The sequence below is a fragment of the Ostrea edulis genome, chromosome 2 (genome assembly GCF_947568905.1).
Source record: "Ostrea edulis chromosome 2, xbOstEdul1.1, whole genome shotgun sequence".
NCBI classification, from domain to species: Eukaryota; Metazoa; Mollusca; class Bivalvia; order Ostreida; family Ostreidae; genus Ostrea; species Ostrea edulis.
In genome coordinates this window covers 35,369,952-35,388,487 of record NC_079165.1, presented here as the reverse complement: position 1 = coordinate 35,388,487, position 18,536 = coordinate 35,369,952, and the positions used below count along the sequence as shown (strand labels likewise).

At 33.8% G+C, this 18,536-nt stretch overlaps 1 protein-coding gene across 9 annotated transcripts in view; it reads right to left on the bottom strand.

The window, feature by feature from the left end:
- Positions 1-4,023: 4,023 nt before the first annotated feature.
- The window catches only part of LOC125682519 (uncharacterized), a 97,269-nt gene continuing 82,756 nt past the window's right edge, over positions 4,024-18,536 (bottom strand). For 8 of the 9 annotated variants that reach the window (XM_056153876.1, XM_056153878.1, XM_048923155.2 and 5 more), the window contains 5 exons: positions 14,320-14,925; positions 9,447-9,619; positions 6,005-6,159; positions 5,727-5,893; positions 4,024-5,511 (listed from right to left, as the gene is read on the bottom strand). In XM_056153876.1, the coding sequence (XP_056009851.1) occupies positions 5,329-5,511; positions 5,727-5,893; positions 6,005-6,159; positions 9,447-9,619; positions 14,320-14,925 (1,284 nt within the window). In that variant the 3' untranslated portion in view covers positions 4,024-5,328. Of the gene's footprint in view, positions 5,512-5,726; positions 5,894-6,004; positions 6,160-9,446; positions 9,620-14,319; positions 14,926-15,408; positions 17,662-18,536 lie in introns of those variants that run through there. The other variant, XM_048923152.2, reaches the window with a different exon arrangement.

Below are 18,536 nucleotides of genomic sequence, written 5' to 3'. Positions count from 1 at the left end.
TCCATCGTCTCATCTTGATCATCTCAGATATTGGTGATGTTGACGTTCTCTGATATAGATCTTTGTTGCTGATGGTGTTGGGCCAGAAGACCTTCAGAATCCGTCGTAGGCATTTGGTCTGGAAGACATCCAGTCTGTGGACAATACCTTTGGTCACCTTCCACGACTCGGCACCATATAGGAGGACTCCAATGATGTTACTCTTGAATATCCTGATCTTGGTCTTGATGCTGATGGCTGTTGACTTCCAGATGTTCCTCAGGCTTGCGAAGGCTGCTCTTGCTTTGGCTATTCTGCTCTCTACATCAGATGTTGAATCCCCATCGGCTGTGATCTTACTGCCGAGGTAAACAAACTCTGAGACTTCCTCTACTACGTTGTTCCCAATATTCACTTCTCTTTCTGTTTTGTTGTTAACTTTCATGATCTTCGTCTTTCCGGCGTTGATGTTGAGACCTATCTGGCTGCCGTAGTTTGTCAAGTCGGTTGTCTTCCCTTGGATGTGTTGGAAACGATGAGCCAGGAGTGCAATGTCATCTGCGAAGTCTAGATCTTCTAGAGACTTTTCAAATGTCCAAAGCAATCCCCTGTTGTTCTGACTGGTTGTCTTCTTCATCACCCAGTCAATACACATCACAAAAAGTAGGGGAGATAGTAAACATCCCTGTCTCACTCCAGTCTGTAGTGGGAAGCTGTTCGTGAGGTTTGTGCCACAGATCACTCTGGCCTGGAAGTCCTGATAGAGCATCTTGATGATGGATATGATCTTGTCTAGTATTCTGTAGTGTGCCATGATCTTCCACATTGCAGGTCGATGGATACTGTCAAATGCCTTGGCGAAGTCTATGAAATTGGCATATACTGTGGCGTTCCATTCGTTACTCTGTTCCAAAATCTGTCTCAATATGAAGATATGGTCTGCGCATGACCTTCCTCTCCGAAACCCTGCCTGCTCATTCCGTAGGAGTTTACACATCGATAAATTCTTCAAAAAGAATGTTTGATTCTTATAATTCTAATTCATTCACTTTATTAAAAATTGTAAAAATTTTAATAGTTTCCCCGCACTATGTTACTTGTTTTCAGGCGTGTACGAATACATCGCGTTTTCGGATTTATTGATGTATAAACTCTTGTTCAGCTTTATTTTTGTCCAATCAAAACAATTGTAATAAATAACATTGGAATTATAGCGTTTTGAACAAAGAATTCTGTATCTACACAATATTCATTAAAATATCTATAAAAATAATTTTCAATAACATAGTCTATTCTTTAATTTATTTCGCGCACCCTTTAATAGAGATGCATACGAATTTAATGAGCATTAGTTTACTTCGCATTAAATATTACCGCCGTGTGAACGCTATTTAATTCGAATTAATTTAAATTTAATGCGTATCCGTGTGAACGAGGCATAATAAAAGGGAAACAATTAGGGTTTTCTGCTAGCTCTTGAGTGTGGCAGTGTCTATTTCCACAGATACAGTATATCTTCAGATATCCCCGGTACACTATCCACTCTTCATTGTATTTATCTTTGAGGGGTTGTTGTAATGATCAAATCCAAAGTATTTTCATATTTGTTGGTTCCTCCACTATGTCTGCATTAAACCATTGTCATCTAGCATATCTGTAAGTTTGTAGTGGTTTCCGACGTAAGCTGTATTCTGTAGTGTCTTTGTTTTCAGGCAAGTTGAAGTCCCGTCAACAATGACACTAAAATTAATGTCATTTCGGATGTTAATACTGTAATAAGTGGCTCTGTATAGATCTTGGCGTCCGAGGCTGATCTTGGTTTTCTGTCCGCAATTCTGGTACAGGAGAGTTGTCTTTCTTTACAACTACTGCTACAGTAGCTGTAGCTCACCTTAAATCAATTTAAAAGTTTTATTTCCACTTGGTCTGGCCCCACATGTAAGTGTAAATCATGCAGATCTTAGGTCCATTGTACATAGCTTTATATGTTGCTTCTGCTCTTTTTATCTTTGCAGCGTTTATGTGTGTGTCTGCATGGCTCAATAGACCTTTCTTTTCTATTTTTACTTTTATTATTTATTTTTTAGTAAATTCCATCAGCAATGAAATTTTAAATATTTATATGATTAATTTACTACCATCATTTATTTTAAATATATTTAAATTATTTTCAAAAACTCTTATACTATACAGCTTTTACTTGAAACAGTAAACATAGCTAATTGGCTTGAAATTTAATGATGGTTTTTATACATATACTCTTGCTTGAAGAGTAGAACGCGACGGAATCTATAGCGTGTATTTAAAAAAAAAATTACGGTAATTTACACACTCTATATACTCGCTGATCATCTTTATTTTTATAAATACACGAGGATATTATAAACTGCGACGCTTTATTCAAATATGAAATTAATTCTAATACTAACATTCTACTTTCATTTTTGTCGGAATTCCCTGGTGTTAAAGTAGACGTCACGATTTAAACGTGCATTCTTCACAACTGCTGCGCATTCACGAGGAAATGGCTATCATTGCTATTGTTAGAGATACATGTATCAATAGCAAAACCATGGGAAGTGTAAATATAAGAAATGCGATATTCAAGCGCCGATGCAACCAAGCAATTTCATAGCACGTGCTTCTTTTAGCAGACGATAAATTAAGGCGGATGGGGAATGAATTTTTGGCAGGAAGTAAAAAAAAAACAAACAACATGCTTTATAATAATTAAAAAATCCCAAATCATAAACAGCATATCAAAACGAAACAAAGAGCGAAGACACCTGGCATTTGGACCCATATTCCCTTTCATCCACCCCCACTTTTACACAAAGGTAGTTGACCATTAAAGAAAGACACCCACTTGTCTATAGTTTGGAGTCATGAGGTCAAAGGTGAAGGTAACAAGAAACCTTCAATCTTATACTGTACTATGCTTTGAATTGAGAAGTTTTGCATAGTTACCTGTTTATCTTTCATATATTATACAAAGGTAGATGACCATAAAAGGAAGACACCTATTTATCTCAAAGTTATGAGACCAAAGGTCAAAGTCAACAGATCTTCGATCTCTATACCCTGGCCATATTTTAACAAAAAGCTTTAATATATTATACATGTACCAAGGCAGTTGATCATTAAAGAAAGACTCCGATAGATATTTTTAGTCACGAAATCAAAGGTGGAAAATACAGCAGATATTCCCTCCGTGTTTACTACATAGTTCATCCCGTAGTTGAATATGGGAACACAGACCTAGGAAAAGAACCAAAAACACCCTGACACAGCAGCCATGATTTTTTTTTTCATTATGGTAGAGGCATCTTTGCTCATCATGACTTTACACAGCTTGTTGTCACATAATAAGAAGCTGGAAATAAAAGGGACATATAAGAAGCAATTTGTATACAATTTGAGTATACATATTTTTCATGGCGCTCTACAGAATCACGTTATCGAAATGATTGCATCATGTACAAAGGCCTCTCAACCTCCGGGGGAGCTGGGACTACAGACTTCACAATTTTGTTCCCCTGATCTCTATAGTACTCCCACCATAAAGAGTTAGAGAGGTATAGTAATGTATAGTAATACAGTCACTGTGTTGTATATAATATCGACACAATGCTCTTCTCTGTGCATGCATAACTCAAGAATGTAGCATCCTTTTAAAAAGTGGAGGAGCAATTTAAGGCCTTTATCAGCTAAAACTGCCTCAAAATTTTCCTGTCTACACTTTCTTAAATTTTAGAGGAAGGGGGGGGGGGGGGGGGGGGAGAGAGCAAGCACTCATCCTTTGCTACATAGGTTCAATTTATACAATTTATAACTTTCATCAACTAGGGAAAAAAAGATGGGTGGAAGCATGTAGTCATCCAATGTATCTTATATGGATATGAAAGTAACAAATAATGATTACTGTCAAAAAGGTGTGTTTGTGTGTGTGTTTGTGTGTGTGTGCATGTATGTGTGTGCACCCCATCCCATCTCCTGATTCTAACAATCAACATTATTGGTTTCCATTACAGAAGACTAAAGCAATTTTTGTATTTTTTTTTTTTATTATATTAAAAACTGTAGTAAAAACAAATTTTCAAAAAGGGTAAGTGGAAAAACTGGATTACATAGTTGGAACAAATTGACAACAGGTATTATGATCTATAAAATAGGAAAATACAATTTCAAACTTGACATTGCACATAATGCTGCTCACCAAGAGCAGGAGTTATTATCCAACTTCATTTGGAAAAAACAGTGATTGTCCAGGACTCCTGCAGATACAACATAGTTAACAAACTGCAGAAATCACGTCAATTATTCCATTATATATCCAAATATGGAAATATTCCATGATTTCTGCATAATCGTTGCATGTTCATTTGAATTTATGTTTAAAATGACAATGACACAGTAACTCCGCATGGCTCTTAATAGCTTTCTACTGAAATAATGCATAAAATCTGAGTAACTGACTCACCAGTTGCTGATAACAGCGGACTGGATCACAACATCAGTCGTATCACTCTTTATAACTTTGTTTGTCTCAAGATTTAAGTACCTTGCAGGTGATGGGGAAAAAAAGTCATTAGTAGAAACAGATTTCCCTCATCAGTCACCTCAGTTACTTACTGCTGTCAGGTAGGTCAATTAGCACAACTTGATATTGCAGACATAGACTGAAAAACATCTGATATTATACAACATACAGTCTGTAGCATAGTTAAAAATGACATTTAGTTGACATCATTCAATTTGTGCTTTGATTTTGGCATTTTATATTGGTAGCTGTTATAAATGTGAAAATTCCTAAGTTTGCAGCACGGTAGCTCTCTGAGGGGAAAACAAATGGAATTTACCCATTTTCCCCTAGAGTGCTATAGTTCTGCAACTGTGTATAAAAATACATTTACTGTTATAAGGAAAATAAGTTTGGGTCTTTGTGAAAAAGTTTCTGCAAAAATTTCCCATAAATAGTACTGATTAGCACATCATGAAATATACTTCAGAAATTATCCCTCTGACAGGCATAGCAAGAAACTAACAAATATTTTTATAAAAATGTCCATGAAATTTGAAACATTGTAACAATGTAATGAAGTATGAGACGATTAACATTGTAATCATAACAACTATATTCTGTTTGTAACAAACAGAGGTCATGGGCATACAAATATCAAAAACAAATTTATCTATATACATGCCTGAAAGCTTTTGACTAGAATCTGAGATCACAGGAGTTAATATTTTTGAACAAGCAACAGCTGACTTGAAAAATTCCTTCAAGCTTTGGTACAAGTCCGATTCAAGTCCTGGAACTTGACATCTAATTGTTCCATAACTGTAGATTCAAGCTTTAGAACTGGACGTGTTGTTTAATAACTGTTGATATAAGTCTGATTCAAGGAATCGTGGGTAAGAGTCTTTTTCCATCAAAGCCTGAATTCTTTTCTGTGCATCTTCAAATGTGTGTCTGGTGGGGTGTTCTAAGTTTGTCACAGTAGTCATTCGTGTTTTGGAATCCAAATTGATCTGAAAAATTAAATTCAGTTGTTGTAATAGTTATCATACTTAAATTTCCCAACATGGGAATTTCTTCTATGAGAAGTAGAATTAAGAATCTGTAGCAAATCAACCATTGTTTTATCAAAAGGAACAGGCATGTGCCGTAAAAGTTAACTTTTTAGATATGAGATTACATGTTAATCATTAACAAGATTTAAAGAGTTTGAAAACATTCTGCACACCTCTTTTGGGGCTAGAACAGCCACAAATTCACCATATATTTTCTGACTTTGTGTTGGAAGCATTTGGGAATCCTCGCACTGTTTGTATTCTTGACAAGCAATCCAAAATTCTAGATTTTCCTCACTGAATTCTGACCTTAAAAATCCTCTGAACAGTTCCAAACCACCTTAAAACAAAATGCCAAGACATGTTTAATACAAAATATGATGTAAAATTAAAAAAATTTAATGCCAATTTCATATTTTCAGTTTTATATAGTAAATGTGAAAATATCCACCTTTATCATTCAACAGATTGTCAAAAGATCTGCTCCATTTCTGAGCCTGGTCAGGCGTGGGTCTTAAAAAGACCGAGGAACGGCATTCACCTCCAATCGCAGTGTCGGTGTTCCTCCGTCTCAGGAACTGGAATTTTTTCTTCATATTCTTGGCTCTGAAAGTAGAACAAAAAACATTGAATTATTTGAAGTACTATTTCAAATTTGAATAATTTTTTTAGATAATATTAGGCAAAGGGTACACAAAATATGAAATATACTGGTACCTATTGCGAATACGCAGTTTAATGAGAGACATTCTGTGCATATTTTATCAATGAGAAAATGACAAAACCATCCATACAAGACTCTATATATACTTAGCACATTGTGACAGAAATGACAATCCCACATGATACGACCAATGAAAACCTTGCTTGCTTATAAGCAACCTGTTAATTAATGTCAGAAGCAGAGCCGAGGATAATTCAGATGTCCACCTCCCTATAATTATCACTCTCTTTTCTTAAAGATGTGTATTGTATACAATACAGTGATACAACTCAATTTTCTCCTCTGTCTGAAAATGACATATTTACATAAATGCTAAAAAGGATGTAAACAAATTACCAAAAGTTATGAAAATCATATTATTTAATTCAATGCTACACCTCAGCATTGCATTCTTCACAGTTCCAATTCCAGGACTCCTCATCCGCGACCTCCTTCTCCATCCTTTACTTCCTTGCAACAGAATTGGAGAACACCTCTTTTTTCCAGAGCAAAAAATCTCTGGAGTTTGAAACTTAATTGAGATACTTTTATATTCAGGAACTTGTGTGAATCGATACACTGGTTATTTTATTTAGAAGTCAACATATATTCTTTTTGCCCATCATATTTTGTACATGCAGCCTCATTCATCTAAACACTTTGGTGATTCTTAACAAAATTGTCCAGATAAATGAAGTGTCTGGATAACTGAATCGCATATTTTAGATTTAATATAAGTAATCCAAATGTTTACTTTGTTGATGTGCATTATGAAATAAACATTAACAATTTGCTTTTACAAATAAATCATCTTGATAATGTTAATATTACGTGCATTTCGAAGCTCTAAATTTGAATTATCAACATATAGTTGTAGATTTATATTTTATTAGGACTATAACTATACACCACATAAACTAACAGCACTACACGTAATTGAAAAATATTTCTTATATTCTATAATTATCAAAGCTAAATATCCGTAGCTCATTATCACAAACTACTACCACTTTGATCTTTATTAGCTGGCTTACTTATTATATTTTATCCGCTAAAGAACGAGACTCAAAGCGACATCAAAATTACAGGTGTCTATGTGCACAAATATGAATTTCCATACTAATTAAAAACAGTAATTTTGTTTTTACCAAGAGTTAAATCAACCCCAAACGATAAACCGATGGTATTGTAATGAAAACCAATCACACCCAGTACAAGACAAACTTGCTCTATCAAAATTGTGTGCGTGAGAATTGTAATTCATATTTTCATCTAAAATCAAGTACTGATCTATTCTACAAAATTTATGAAATGTTTTGGAAGTTATGTTGCAAATACATTTTCCGATTCTCCACTGATTAGCGTCACCAAAATCACTCGCACACGCAAGCATGTGTGTTCAATTTCCATTGGCTAAGTAATATATTTAAATACCTGTAATTCTCTTAAGAATGACAAAAATGGAATGATAATGACTTAATTTAATACAGATATAAGAGCAAGGTCGTATCACACTAAATTCATGCTATATCATGACTGTAAAACACTAAAGGGTAGTTAGACAAGAAATTGCTTTAAAAATAGCTGGAAAGAACACTGCAGTCAAAAGAGACTGCATTTTGAAACTAAATCCCAACAACCGTAGTTTTATGAATTTGATAATTTTTGTTTCATTTTATTCATAAAATTACATAGTATTGGTATCTTTATTAAGACCAAAATAAAAATTGGACCACATATATATACCTTTATTAAGGTATTTTTTATAAAAGACGGTAACGATAAGCCATGTACAGCTTCTCAGCCTCAATCTGTCAGTGGCAGAACTTCCCCCACATGATCACTGACCTAGTGGCAACAAAAATTATTTCCTCGTGATGATGACAGACATGTCATGTGCATCTCTTGTTTCCCATTTTCGATAGTCAATGGGGTTTTGGTCCAAGGAGCGGAGTGGACTGAAAACCCTTGGCAAGCGAAGATGCTTGTTTCCCCATTAAATCATAGTGGCCATTGTATGCCACCCTCATTCTCAGAGGGCAACAACTTTTCTTACACAATTGATAGGCCTGCCCACTCAATGAGAATGTATGTTTTCTGATGATGAATTATTCTTTCGAAATGGTCAACTCAAAAGTGAAAATTAGCCATTATGGCCTATTTGTAACTGCAAGCCTCCACAAATCAAATCTAGTGACCTTAGCCTTTGACCTTGACAATAAAAACTTGGAATGTGTACAGACAGAAATGTTGATGGAAAACATTGGATGTTAAATAATGACAATTGGATGACAAAACCTACAAATTAGTAATTCCAGGTCAAGTGACTCGACATAATGACATTTGACTATAAAAAATTGTATAACTTCAAAACCTTGACAAATAGAGATATGAGATCTTCAACAACGATGATTGGATTATATAGCCTATAAACTAATATCAAGGTCAAGTTACTCCAATGACCTAAACTATGACCTTGGTCATAAATACTAGTTTAATAATTTTAAAATACTGGAGATATATTTTTTGTAGTGCATATTTCCACAGTCAAAAGAATTCCTCAGATTTTAATACCAGTAGCAGTTCAACTCTGATTCCATATTGATTAGCAAAAAAGTGAAAGTTAACCATCAGCAAATCTTTACCACACTGAACTTAAATTACAATTATGTTTTTTCCTCTTTAAGACCCAATGTAGACAAATATCAACTTGAAAAAATTAATTCTCTTGCTTTTTTTATCCAAATTTTTTCCCCCAATAGTACAAATCTTATTGCAGATTTCTTCTTGGGCTTGTTGACTCTTAAAACCAGCAAACTGTAGGTAAATACCAGACTGGATTCAACCACAAAATGGATAGAAAATAAACCTAGTATGTCACAATTTAAAATGATTATTATACCTATCAGTATTATATTGATAAAATATTGTACCCATCTTTGTACAAGAGGGTACCGTAAATCTGGTTATTTTTGCTGTCAATCAATTTTTAGCGTTTTTGCGAGTCAGTTGGATTCGCAAAAATATTTTTCTCAAAAATAATGTTTCACACGTTTTTTGATATGTTTTTACATAAATTCGCAAAAAAAAAAAAAGAAACACAAAAATAAATATATAGGCTTTTTACTCAAATTCGCAAAAATATCCAAATTTACGGTATCTGATCAAATATAACTAAAAAATGACTTACAAATTGCTGGGCTTCTTATGGCGAGACTGTGAGTTGTCATCAGTCCCCATGAAAGCTGCATCTGCTGAGCAGGTCTTGTACACAGGTTTTCTAGCAGAACACTCTTCTCCCTCACCACTGTTTCCGATCAGACGCTGACTGAAGACTGTCAGTTCTGAGGCCCGACTTTCTAACTGTAAATGGAGGGGAAAGTTCTTTGAAAATTTGAGCAACCATACAGGATTAATGAATGAAATTCATCTTGAAAACTTCTTAATTAGAGATCAGTGCATCCAAAAAAGCAATATCGCACTTCTCATTCATAAAACTTTGATAGGGTAAAAATTTGCCGCAAACAAAATCAATGATTGGTGATAAGTTTGTGTCTAAGTGGCTTACGTTGAATTGTTTAGTACAGCACACCCATATTAATTAATTTATCATGAATTGACACCACTACAGCCTGAGGTCTAAATTTTCGATATCAAACAAACAACTTATTTGTGTTTCTTTTAAGTTGTGTTCAATATGAACACTCATCAACACCATTCGATTGACCACAGCTGCACTGCCAGCAACCCTGTTTTTAGTGTGACCTATCTATAATGAGATCTCAGTCTGCATGTGGAACATGATAATGGTAAGCAAACAAAGCTAGGTCACAAATAGATCTATCAGCCAAGAATGTAACTGACAGACCCAGGAAAATATTTTTCTCCGATTCCGTTCCATCAATATTTGCCAATAACGAGATGAGACCTTCTAGAGACAATTGATCATATTACTTTGGGGCTAATGGATACACAGCTTTGTTTTGCTAGTAATCTTTTCACTATAATCATTTGCCTTGTAGATTAAAACAAATATTTTTTTGTTTTTAATCGGGAACTTCTGCCGAGGGGCTCAACTTCTATCAGGTAAACAATATTAATCTGCATTAGATTGCCTTTTTGTGAGAATCACCAAGATTGGCTGCGGTGGTTCTCTCATTCTTCCCGACTCAAGATTATATGATTAATTTACCATTTTATCCACTGTAGCCTATTTCCCTTGCATCATGCTGTATTGCACATAGTTTTTTTTCTGCCATCATGCATTTTCATGCACTTTGGGAATTTAGTTTTTAAAAAGCAATTTTTTTTACTTTAAAAATTTTGTTTGAAAACTTTGTATGACTATATACTTTAATTTTCACAGTAGTTTGTACATTACAGTTTCATCATAGACATATCTCTTTAATTACATGTACAAAGGACTTTCTTATTAACAAATTTGCAATTCGAAAATAGAAAATCATCCATCCCAAAAGTTTAAATATTCACGTCAGAACAAAATGGGCAATATACTAACCTTGTCCTTAATGACCCCGTTTATAAAATCAATTTTGAAACAAAAGATTAATCTATTCTTATGAAAGTTATATGAATAATATATATGTTATTTACAGACAAATGCAAGTAGTCATACGATATGACATCATAAAAGTATGAAGGTGTATTTATCTATAATATCATTCTTCTTTCCACGAATATAGAGCAATTTCATAAACATGACTCATGGTCTTAACTTAATACAGTACCTGGCCATAAGTGAGTAATTATTTCATTTATTATAGTTAATTAATTGAAAACTGTCTTTTGAAGAAAAAAAACTTGTTGAAATGTTATTTGTAAGTCATTTTTATTGATATAACACAAAATGCAGAAGGCATTGTGGTGATATATTACACATCAAATGTGAAATTGAAATTTTTACAGCACAATTTGCTAAGAAATTACAGCATAACTTTGCCTTGATAATATAAAAAATTATTCTCAATGATCAATATATCACAACTTGCTTAACATCTTAGGAAAAGAAAATTTGAACAAGTTTGCATAATTAGGTGAAAAAAATTATGAAATTGGACTAAATTAACCTCACAATAGGTTTTTTAAAAAATTGGTTTTTCAATGATGACTCACTTCATACCATATACATATGTAGTGTGTAAGATGAGGGGGCAGACATGATAAAAAGTAGGGGGAGAAAGGTTGAAATGCTAGAAAACTGAATTTGAAATTACAAGCATAATTACAAAGTCGGTAATTTTTTGCGTTTTTCTTAAAAAGTAAAAAATATCTACATGAAAGTCATTCCGATAGATAACATGGGCGACATGCGTCAATCTAAACTAAATTCGTGTGTTTGTGACACTTTCAAGATATAAAGTAATTGAGGTATACGTCAACAGCTACTTGGTTAACCACATTAGAAATCCAATAATTAAATACCAAAATTAATACTCGGTTAATTGAAAAATATATATGAAAATGGGGTTTTGGGTTTAAAATTCTTCAACTTTTCACAAAAAATTAAAAGCTATAACTTTTGATTCATTTACTATCTTTTATTCATTAATGACTATGATCAAATCATGGTCTTGATAGTTTTTTAAAATTGCGACATCCTGCTACGAGTAATTATAATTGCTCTGGACAATTAAACGTCTATCATGTGTTTTAAAATGATAAGTACAGACCTAGGTAACACAGAGGTATAGTGCTCTTGTTTCTCAAAGCTGCCACCCGAGTTTGATCCCTGTGATTAGCAGTTGTAAGAGGGCATCAATTCGAAATAGCCATCATTAATACATGTATATCACAGATGTTCGATGCTTTAAATGTATAAAATAAAAAAAAATAAAAAAATAGCCTTTCTGTAAACAAATTATTCACAAGGTATGACACATCTTGTTTTTTTAACCAGCTGCATCGCTTGCAATTTTTGGTGAAAGTTCAATTTAATATCACAATCAGACCCTTAACTGTTAAGCAACAACTATAAATAAACAGGACAAGACATCTGGATGTAAATGTTTGAAAGTATGCCCATGCTTGTACATGTGTATTACACAGCTTATGCTTTCTACTCATTTTAAAATACAAAGAATGTATGAAAAAGTGAAACATGTTTAATGTTGTAAATGAAAAAAGGTATAGGGGCCTATATATATACACCAATGGAATTGTTTAAGATCCATTTCTTTGATAAAAGATCTTTTCCATTCAAAATTTACGGCTAATTAAAATGTTTACTATTTTCAATTTTATCAACCAATGAATTAAGGACTATCCAGAAATGATGTCAATCCCCCCCCCCCTTTATTTAGCCTAAAAAATTGTAGTTTTAGTAGAAAATAATCTGGAAAAAAATTTAAACCCCTGCTGGACTCGAACACGTGATCTACAGTCGACATGCTAATCTACTGAGCTAATCAGCAAGACAATGATTTTTTAAATGAATAGACAAATATTGCTGATATTTATATTTTTATCCATGTTTTAAAAGGTCAGCCATTAAGACCATGTAGAGTACCTCCTTAAAGATGAATTTTATTCAAACAATTCAATTTGTTGTAAATACTTCCACCTGAAACATCAAAGAAATATCCAGGTAACATGATTGATTGTCACCCTGTTAGAAAATTCAACTATTACAGAAGTCAGGGGTTTATCAAGTCAATGAACTGTGTCTAATTGGAGCTGGGGATTATAAAAGTTACACATTTCATTTTCATTCATCAATGGATGATGTGCTGAATAATTTGCACACATAAATGCGTTAGAGCTTGTAAATCTTGTATGGCATACATCATCAATCAATTTACCCAATTTCAAGAGAACTTTTCAATGTGTCTCAGCAATCTTACATTTAAAGGGGAATAACTCTCACTGAATTTGTTGGACTTCGAAGTGCATGACTTAGTCTGAAAATAATCTGAATATAACTTTGGAAAAGAGTGATTGATAACTTTTTGAGGCATCAAGATCTATAATTTGTTATCATTATGTTTGACAGTGGAGATGGTGAAGGTATATGTATATAGTGTTCTCTGTGTGTGTTTCTTCCCATCAGTTAATCTGTTACATGTCTAAATTATATCATTTTACATTCTAGATTATATATCATATCTCTCAAATCACACAGTGATTGGCTGATCACAAAGATGACTAGGCCAATAAAATTACACTTCCTCTACCAGGGCAGTACACATCTGTCGACAAAATGCACCCCCCTCCCCCACTCCTCCAGTTGATATCTTGAATATGACAATGATTTATTCAACAGTGACTTGAAATTTGACATTATCACATTAATAATATCTAAAAATTTCAAAAAAATTGAAGAGGTAATTCCCTTTTCTTATCAGAACATTTGAGAGGGGCATGGTTGAAATCTTTATCTTAATAATTATCTTCAAGGCTGCTTTTGATACTGTAAAAGTTAAGTTGTCATATTTTGCCTGAAAACCTAAAAAACAAACAATTTTAAGATGTATGTATTTTTTGCCAGTTTCTTTGATCTAAAAATTAGTTTTAAAAATATATAAATAAATGTCAATTTAAAATGATTTGCTAATTTCAACTACTTGGAACTTAATCAGTCTAAAAAACATTGAAATTTACGTCCTCTACTCTTGAATAAAATCTCTACTCTTGAATAAAATTATGTACTATGCTTTTCCATTCTCAAAAATCACGTCTCTTGTCCGCCATCTCCTGGTGAAAAATAGTATTTCCCTACATTGGTCTTTGTAATTTTGACATTTGTTATTTTTCCTGCAATTGCAGTCAACTACAACAGTGCCTCAGGGTGGGGCAACAAATTAACTGGTATGAAAACTTGATAACTAGCTATAATTTACACTAGTAACATCTTACATTTGGTAGGATAAAGAAGGAAAACTTCGCTTTTCACCGATTGACCTTAGGCTGACCCCGCAAAGGGGTGTAACTCATGGCAAAGTGTTGATATGTGTATATTCATGTAAATGCATAATGCTATTCCTATTAATAAAAAGTTTAAGAAATGTTGATCTATGATGAGAGAATGAGGACATGGCTGTACTTACAGTGTCTTCATCGTCTGTGCTCTTCTCCAGAAAGTGTGTCGGAATGTCTTTCTCACAGCCTGCGCTCTGACTGCGTCTCAGGGGTCGTGTGATCATGCGACGGAATCGCTTCTTTTTGGAATCTTTCTCTTTCTTCGTGTACCTCTGTTCCTTGTTTGTAGAGACCTGTGTAGGATAAGACTCGGTCTCGGAAGCCTCAGTCGACGAGTCACAATGGAAAGTGGGTCTGTTCCCTGAGGATGAGGACACACTCACACAACTGTCAAACGATTTCTCACAGTCAGTAGACCCAAACGAGTCTGCTGGACTGTTACAGTCCTGTGCTTTAGCACGGCTAATTCGGCGCTCCATCATTCGCTGTCTCCAATTTTGTTTCATGTCCTTGACCTCAGGAGTTTCATCAATTGCACATTTCTCCTTCAGCTGACTTGATAAGTCTGTGGATTTCAGTCTCATTTTGTTCCCAGGATTGGTGGGCTTTGTGGCAAAGTCCTGAGTGTGCTCACTAAAATCCTGTTTGGGATTTGTTAAATTGCGTACAAAGTCACTCAAATCAGTGCTGATTTGTTTTGATATGGGGGAGGTAGATTCTTCTAAGTGGACTCCCTGGAAAAGAAAACAATCTTCTAACTATTGGTGCTGATAGAAAAAGAGAAGGGCTCTTTTAACACATGCCTGATCAAAGCTTGCTCTTCATCTTAACTGCCACATCTTATCCATGGGAAGTTCTCGATATTCCAAGCATGCTGGAATTTCACCCGTTATCAAATCTACATGAAAATTTATGAATTCCTCCACTTCATAAATTCATATTACATGTTCTCAACCCGACAAAACTTTGACAGATTGCTAATTCTCCATCAAAGATATCAAGAGAAGCACTCACATAAAAAATACAGCAGAATATATTTGTTGTGAATAGGGCTGCATTACGTCTGCTTATAATAAATTTATATTCTGAGAAGTACAAAACTAATTCTGTTTTGATTGTCACAACCTTGGTGTTTTACTACAATAATGAAAATCATATCTCAAAACCATTAGATTCTTACAATTCAAAATCAAAAAATATTCAAAGAAAATTCATACCATGTCAATCAAGAGTAAATCACTGTACAACTGCTCAAGTGCATGCAACAAATGGTGTCATTATATTCTGATAAAGTACAAGAAACAGTTAAGAAAAATTTGTTTCTTAGGAAACACGATGGCCAAGCCCTTCCTGTACTTACTGGTATAATCTGCCACAGTAATGTTAACTGTCAGTGACTGTTAAGAGGTCTTATAGCCCAGTCCACAACAAGTAGTCACATCAGGCAACGAACACATAACAATTATGAATGAAAAAAGCACAAGCCTATAAATCAATATCCATGTTTCCGACCACAAAAATAAACAGCCATGCTTGACACACCTGGCCAACCCTTGAGTTGCTTAAACTTTTTCAAACAATCACTCCTCCAACATCCTTTACTTTTGTTTTTTTTTATGTTTTTATACAAGCTGTTGTGACAGATTCTCTGACAAATATTTAAGCTTGGAAAAATCACAATGGGAATTTAAGTCACATTAACCTCACCTGTGGTACAGACTCATTTTTTAATATACATGATATGATGCCATTTATGTTCCCACGTAACTTGGACATTTAAAGTGTTTGCTTCATTCATAAAATGAGCAGTCGTCCGTAAAAAATTTGCACTGAGATGAGGTTAGATGAAGTAAAACATATAACAGTATAATGCATAATTTTGCTTGAAAGATGCTTGAAAGATCCCTCCTCTGAAAAATACATTTTTAGACACTGAAGCAAATAAATGAGAATCATGCATCACTGGGAATTTAATAATTTCTTTAATTACAATTTTGTTGTTAGTAAAAAAAAAAAAGTATTTACATAACACATTGATACAATTCACTAAAAATTTGGTTACCCTTTTTTTTTTTAAATTAATGAATACTATACCATGACTTATATATTTAATTTGTAATTTAAATAAAATGAGCACATTATCAATGTGAATAATTTCACATAAACTTCCCTCCTCATACTGTGAAAACTCAGACACATGCACTAAAGATTTGATTTACATGCAAGTACTCATGCCCTGCCATGCAACTTGGTGAATTTGGTCCAAGACTTAAGACTCAGTGGTATAGCTAATTCTTCCCTCATTATCGTAGCTTTAAAAAGCTATGAATACTATTTGAGGTCTATTAAACTTAGACACTCTTACAGATTTCCATAAACCTTTAGGGTTTATACATATTACATCAAAATGAGAGACAACGATTCTAAATGAAGACCAGATCAAAAGCTTACGTGATCCCAAATGTACCCTGCCACTAAATCTACATAAAGCTAAAGTGAAAATTCATCTCCTCCCACCAAATGACCATGAAAGACATCACATACTGTCCTGTTGCCTATATCATTCACGCAGGTTCAAGTGTCGACTCCCAACAGACGCGTGTCAGACAGACTTAAGCGAGCAATTCCTATTTTCCTGCTACACTTCTGCTGGTGATACAGAGAGTATTCCACACAGGAGGGATGGATAAAATCAACAATTTCATTGTCTCCTCAAGTAATACCAACTCCTGTTCTAATGACTGAATGACACTTTCTGTCTACGTGAGGGGATTCAGCTACCTCAGGAGCAGAATGTGGTGTACATAAGATTCTATACAGGAATACAGACACTAATCACATTGTCCATTTATCTAGGAATATAAAACAGATTCCCCCAACTAATGGTTCACACAGCCTCAATAAGCCATTGGCAGTTTGATAAATGAAATATATACCATTCCTTTACCCATTTCAAAATATATTAAAGAGAATTTAAAAATCCAAAGCCAAACAAAAAATTCTGTTCTGGACATGGGTATAAGTTGTGATATATAAATTATTTCTTTCTTCTTTTTGGGGGGTTATGGTTGAAATTATAATCAGAGATTCATATATGAATACAATTAAACAAAAAATCACTCACCAAAGGCTTTATTTTAAATACTTTTTAAAAGATTCAATGCTATCAAATGAATACTAATTAGCAATTGCAAGTACAGTATTAACTTATCAAATTGTGTTTATTTGAAAGCATTTTAAAATATTTAAGATATCAAAGGTTTTTTTTTTTTTATCATATATATATATTTATATTACCTATTGATTACCAGACACAGAGGCAATTTTTCACATTTGGATATATATATATATATATATATATATATATATATATATAGGGAGAAAGACAGAGATAGAGAGAGAGTATAGTGAAATAATGAACATAGCAAAGCTATAAAGCAATGTTCTTACACTGAATTCCCAAAATGCCTGTCCTAGAATACTGTTGGGGAAAACCTTTTATATTATGTGTAATCAGGGGGTTGGGATGCTGCATTACGCAAATAATCATTTATTAACCGAAAAGAAATTGATATTTCGATCATCAACTGCCTCATTTCCACAACAAAGTTACACAACACCAGGGTGGACCCAGTGCAGCATTGGAGTGATGTGATATTTCCCCAAAAGTTTAATGAAATATAACACGTTTTCTTTCACTTAATAATTAATAAACAAATGACGTAAATACATATTACAGCCTGCATAACAAAACCATATGGCAGACAGTGTTTTGGGACCACTCATTGGGGACTCTCATAGCAATAATTTGATTCACAATCACATGATCGGTTATTGATGTAGTGATGTCACCGATTGTTAGGAGGATCGTTCCAAATATTTACTAGAACATCATTCCAGGCCATTTTGGTGTTCATGAAAATAACATGCAGCATCTTATCATTAATCTGTGGGGAAAGCTTGTCGTAATGTAAAATTTCATATTTTAGCACACATCTCAATCTTCCCTAGTTGACAATTGTTTTAATACTAAGAATTATCATTTTGATATACATTATCACTGAATAGCTGAACAGTAACTACACAACTGTATACTTTAGTCTGAGAATTTTTCACCCCAGTTTTATTTTTACCCATTTGGACAAACTTAAAACTCATGGGCAAATTTAAATGCACTCATTACCCTAATAAATGGTTTAGGGCAAACTGGGATGATACTGTTTTTCACTAATTTCCTATCATTGATTCCTGATTGTGCTGCTATTGATAAAACTGAAGCAAAGTGAAATAAAATAGCACCACATGCAGTCATATATTTTTCCCAATATTCCTCTCTGCATCCTGC